Source organism: Dendrobium catenatum, unplaced genomic scaffold (assembly GCF_001605985.2).
Source record: "Dendrobium catenatum unplaced genomic scaffold, ASM160598v2 fragScaff_scaffold_402, whole genome shotgun sequence".
Taxonomy (NCBI): Eukaryota; Viridiplantae; Streptophyta; class Magnoliopsida; order Asparagales; family Orchidaceae; genus Dendrobium; species Dendrobium catenatum.
In genome coordinates this window covers 738,835-743,431 of record NW_021318864.1, presented here as the reverse complement: position 1 = coordinate 743,431, position 4,597 = coordinate 738,835, and the positions used below count along the sequence as shown (strand labels likewise).

The following is a 4,597-nucleotide window of genomic DNA, read 5'->3' as shown; positions in this document are numbered from 1 at the left end:
TGTTGAACTGAGTCTTGTTCGGCCAAACTATTGCAAATCATTATGAAATAATAAGCATTAGATAGATTAAACTATAATGCTACGATAATATAAATATCTCAAATTGCCTGTTTAGTTTAAAGGTACTAAAGAACTGTAGTGGAATTGTGTATATGGCAGAACCACTTTCTCGCTCACGATTTTAATTAAGATAAAGGATTTTTTTTTTTCAAACTGTGATTTTTATTTAGCAACTAAAACATACGACAGGTTTTAATTCAATATTGTGTAGGGGCGTAAATTTTTTATCAGATTTGAAAATTCGATTCAAAATCAACCCGAAAATTTTGATTTAGGATTGACCATTTTAACAAACGGGTTTGGTTCAGGTTTTAATTTCCGATCCATTTGAAAATTGAGTCGTGCCCGGGTCAGTCCGCTATATAACCCAAAATTGACCTGGAAATGACCCGCTCGCACCTCCCGCACATGTCCCACTTGGATGACCCGCCCGCTCCCGCCCATATTGCGTTCGCATGAGTTTGTGATCGCGTCAGCCCGCATCGCATCCTGCCTCTAGCCGCGCTCCCACGCCACACACGTTCCACTCCAACCCGAAGTGCTTGACTGTGCTCAGCCCATAAAGCGTGAGTGCATATATACCACCTAGCTGCACTTGCACTTGCCCTCGATAGCGCTAGGCATTGCCTACTCTTATTTTTGTCAGGTCGGGTTTGGGTTCAAATTTTTGTACTGTTTGTGTAATAGGGTCAGGTTCAGGTTGGGGCAGTCGAGCGTGGGTCAGTTTCGGGTTGGACCAAACTCAACCAAAAAATTCATTTTGACACCTCTAAATTGTGTATGTTATTTGAATTTTATTTTAAAACTTGAAGTAAGAATGCTATTTTGAAACTTGAAATAAGAAGACAATTTTTTAAATTTAAATACAAAACATAAATATATATTTTAGTTAATAACAATGGTTTATCGATGATGATTTAATAACATAGGTCAAGTAGCGGTGATCGTATGATAAAGATCTGATGATGAGATCGAGCAGTGGCAATTCGATGATAGAAATTGGGCAGTGGCTATCTTACAGTGGTGGTCAAATGGTGATAGTATAATAATGGAGGTTGGACGATGACACTATTATAATGGAGGCTGGACAATGATACTATGATAATGGAGGCCAGATGATGACGGCCATATTTCACTAGTTGGGTGCTAGAGTTGATGATGGGGGTAAAACAATGACAACTTAATGATGGAGATCAATAGTTTTGGTCTGATAATGGAGGGCGAGTGGTGGCGATTTGATTTCAATGGTTCGATGATGACAATGATTGAGCATCAGTGACCATACAAAGGCGTTGGGCAGTCCTATGATGATCGTTTGTGAGGGGCTATGTAGAACTTTGAGATTATTCAAGTTCTTGAGCTCTTTGCAATTTTCAAGTAAATATAGATAAGAGGTCTATTTATAGTTTTTAAAAATGATACTTTTCATAAATATAGCTAAAGTGTAAAGTATTCCATAGGATAATTGATTCTCTTAATCCTAACTTTCAAATTTTATGTTAAGGGCTATTTGATTTGAAGTAAAATGGGTGTAAAATATGCCAAATGCATGTGCTTTAAAAATATTAGTGTTTAGTTTGAAGTAAAATAAATGTAGTGTAAATTTTTTATGTATTTACCATCTGATGTAAATTTAGTATATATGAAATTAATTCGATTTGGGCAATTTCCAACTACAACATAAATTTATTGCCATTGTCGCCGCCAAACTCCACAATTGTTGATCGTCGTCGGCCACCACAATTGCTGATCACTGCATGTCGCTACCATTGCCAATTGTTGCCACCACCCGCCTCTAATCGTCACCTCCCATACCCTGACTACTACACGCTGCCACCAGCACAACCATCCACTTCTAGCCGCCACAATAGCCTTCCATCAACCACCCCACTGCCACCTGCCGCCACCACCAATTACAACTGTTACTGTTGGCAACCACCAACATCATTGGTGGCCATCAACTATCGATATTTTTAAATTTTACACTATATTTATTTTACTTCAAACCAAATAAAAAAATAATCACCTTCATTTATTTTACACTCATATAAATAATTTCTAAGCATTCAAATACATTACATTTTTACGCAGCAAATTTTTTTAGCCAACCAAAGTAGCCCCTCATTGATTCAAGGATTAAGGTCTTGGACTCATTGAATTCATTTCACCAGAATGCTCGATTCATTTCAAATATCATTTCATCATATAATTAATGTAAAAAATATTAACTATAATACAAAGTGTTACAAAGTGTTTGATTAGAATTTATTTGGACTCTGATTGGATCCCCTTGATGTCGTTTTATTTGACTCATGGTAACACTCAAATCGGTTACAGGTTTGCTGAAATCAGAATTGTATGAACATAAATTTAGTTTAAAAAATCTCCAACTAAAAAATGCATTGAGATATGCTTGATCAAGCCTTTTTTTTTCTTTTGACATAGCAATCCTAATTCAGCCTTTTGAATTCCACCATAACTCCTAACTAATACCCCCCCAAAAAAAAAACTGGCAAAATAAATATCAACTCGTCTTGAAATGGTCGCAGTAATCTTAATTATAAGAGCCAATCTGAATTGAAAAATTACTAAAATCATTATTATTATCCTCTGGGTTTCCATTGAGGTCGAACAACACAGAGAAGACTATTAAGTTATGAGTTGCAAATTAGTACTTGCTCTGTAAAGATTAACCAAAAATATTTCTATATGGCAGAGGAAGTCCCATATTTCATTTCTTATAACAGAAACTACACCAAAAAACAAAAAAACTTTTGAAGATCGTTGGACTAATTGAGTTCATAGATACAATCTAATTTGGTCCCCAGCAGCTCAAATACATAACTTTTCTAAAGGACTCCTCTGCTTTCTTAGCTTGCTCTCCTCTGGTGTTGACTATGCTTCCTTCCATCAAGGAAGAAGAAGAGGAAGAAGAAGGCGTTCTTCTTGCCAGTGAAAAAGAACCCATCTCTTTTTTAGCCTTTTGATGCAGAGATCTCATAGTATAGTTCCATCTGCAAAGGCCACCTTGATCCTTCAGCGTTTCCACAGCGCTGATGCTGGCCGCCACAATCCAAGAAGCTCTGCTCGCTGAAGCCATGGCCGCTTCTCTCTTGGATGGTTTGAGGGAATAATCGGTTGAAGAAGAAGATTGTTGTTGTTCGTTTGGTGATCGATGGGAAGAAGGGATAGTGAGGAGTCGATTTATAAAAGCCTCAGAATTGGTAGGGAGTGGAAGCAGAAAACAGGATGAGGTAGAGCTGCTGGTTTTGAGAGTTGGCGTCCGGTTTCATGAAACCAGCAACTACCAATGTGGACCCCACCTGGGATCCTAACTTTTGCCCGAATTTGGATTATTAAAAAAATCCCACTTGAGAGCATCATTGCCACTGAGGTCTCAATTATAAGAGTTTTTATTTGGTCCGGTGCAAGGACCTAGAGGAAGGTTCGGTTTTATCTAAAAAAGTGCAAATACCGAGTTTTTTGAAAAAATACCGAGTTTTTCAAAAAACTCGGTATTTGCACTTTTTACCTATTTTTGACTAAAACCGAACCTTCCTCTACATCCAGTGAAAGGACCTAATAATTGCTCCAATTATAAACTCTGTTTTGATTCACAAGTAGCAGATCTCCATTGGACGCCTTATCGTGAATCGTGCAGATTTTAAAAACCGGTATCCGTTCTTTGGTTTCACGGTCCGATCGTCCTATAGATTTTGGCCATTTTTATGATGTGAGACAGATTATGTGATGGAATCGGAGTATCAGACTGATTGGTTCACAGTTTAACCGATCAATCTGATCTGATTTTAAAAATTGTAATTTTAATTGTCTTGACGCTAATTTTGATTTGATTTGCTTTGTCTTTAATATTCTAAACATTTATTTCACTAATTAGAAAAAAATAAGATTAGAGACCAAGTTGAGCTAAGCATGTTAACAAGATCTCCTATAAATGGGATCAGATGTCTCTTAGCCGCCATCCAAGCATGTTAACAAGTTCTCCCATAATGTTTTAAGCAAGTTTTTTATCAGGCCACCTTTGAGTGGAAAAAAGAAACGAGTGGAGCCATGAATTTGACTGAACAAGATTTTTTATTGATTCATTATGTCATGGTCCAAGACTCAAGTTTTGAAAGAGTTACACCTTGGTAACATGAGATGCGACGAAGAAATTGATCTTAACATTTAAAATTAGTTTCAAAAGTCAAGATTGATGAAACTTATTTTGTGCTCACTGAAGTGAAATTTATATGCAAGTGATTATGAATAATAAGACAAGCAAATAAGATACAAAACTCAATTTTGTTACAACAAAAGGATTCATAATGATAGTACAATATGGAAGCATAAATAACAAAGGAAAAACAAATTAAAGCCAAGTATAAAAGCACAATACTTAAACTTAACAAAAGTACATATAGAGCTACTACAAAAAATTAAAAATATCAAGTAAAAATCTACTATTTAAAATTATGCTCTTGTGATGATGGTCCACCAAATACTAATACATTATGCTATTAAAAAATTTAATAAT

The 4,597-nt window shown here is 36.0% G+C and overlaps 1 protein-coding gene across 1 annotated transcript; it reads right to left on the bottom strand.

Annotated features, from left to right (window-relative positions):
* Window positions 1-2,749: 2,749 nt before the first annotated feature.
* Window positions 2,750-3,365, bottom strand: LOC110098971. Its single transcript, XM_020825948.2, has one exon. The coding sequence runs from the start codon at window positions 3,158-3,160 to the stop codon at window positions 2,873-2,875; it is 288 nt and encodes a 95-aa protein (XP_020681607.1). The 5' UTR covers window positions 3,161-3,365; the 3' UTR covers window positions 2,750-2,872.
* Between the last annotated feature and the right edge of the window lie 1,232 nt (window positions 3,366-4,597).

Bases quoted from the DNA above. Each gene is read 5' to 3' on its own strand.
- LOC110098971 (XM_020825948.2), bottom strand. From the start codon at position 3,160: ATGGCTTCAGCGAGCAGAGCTTCTTGGATTGTGGCGGCCAGCATCAGC.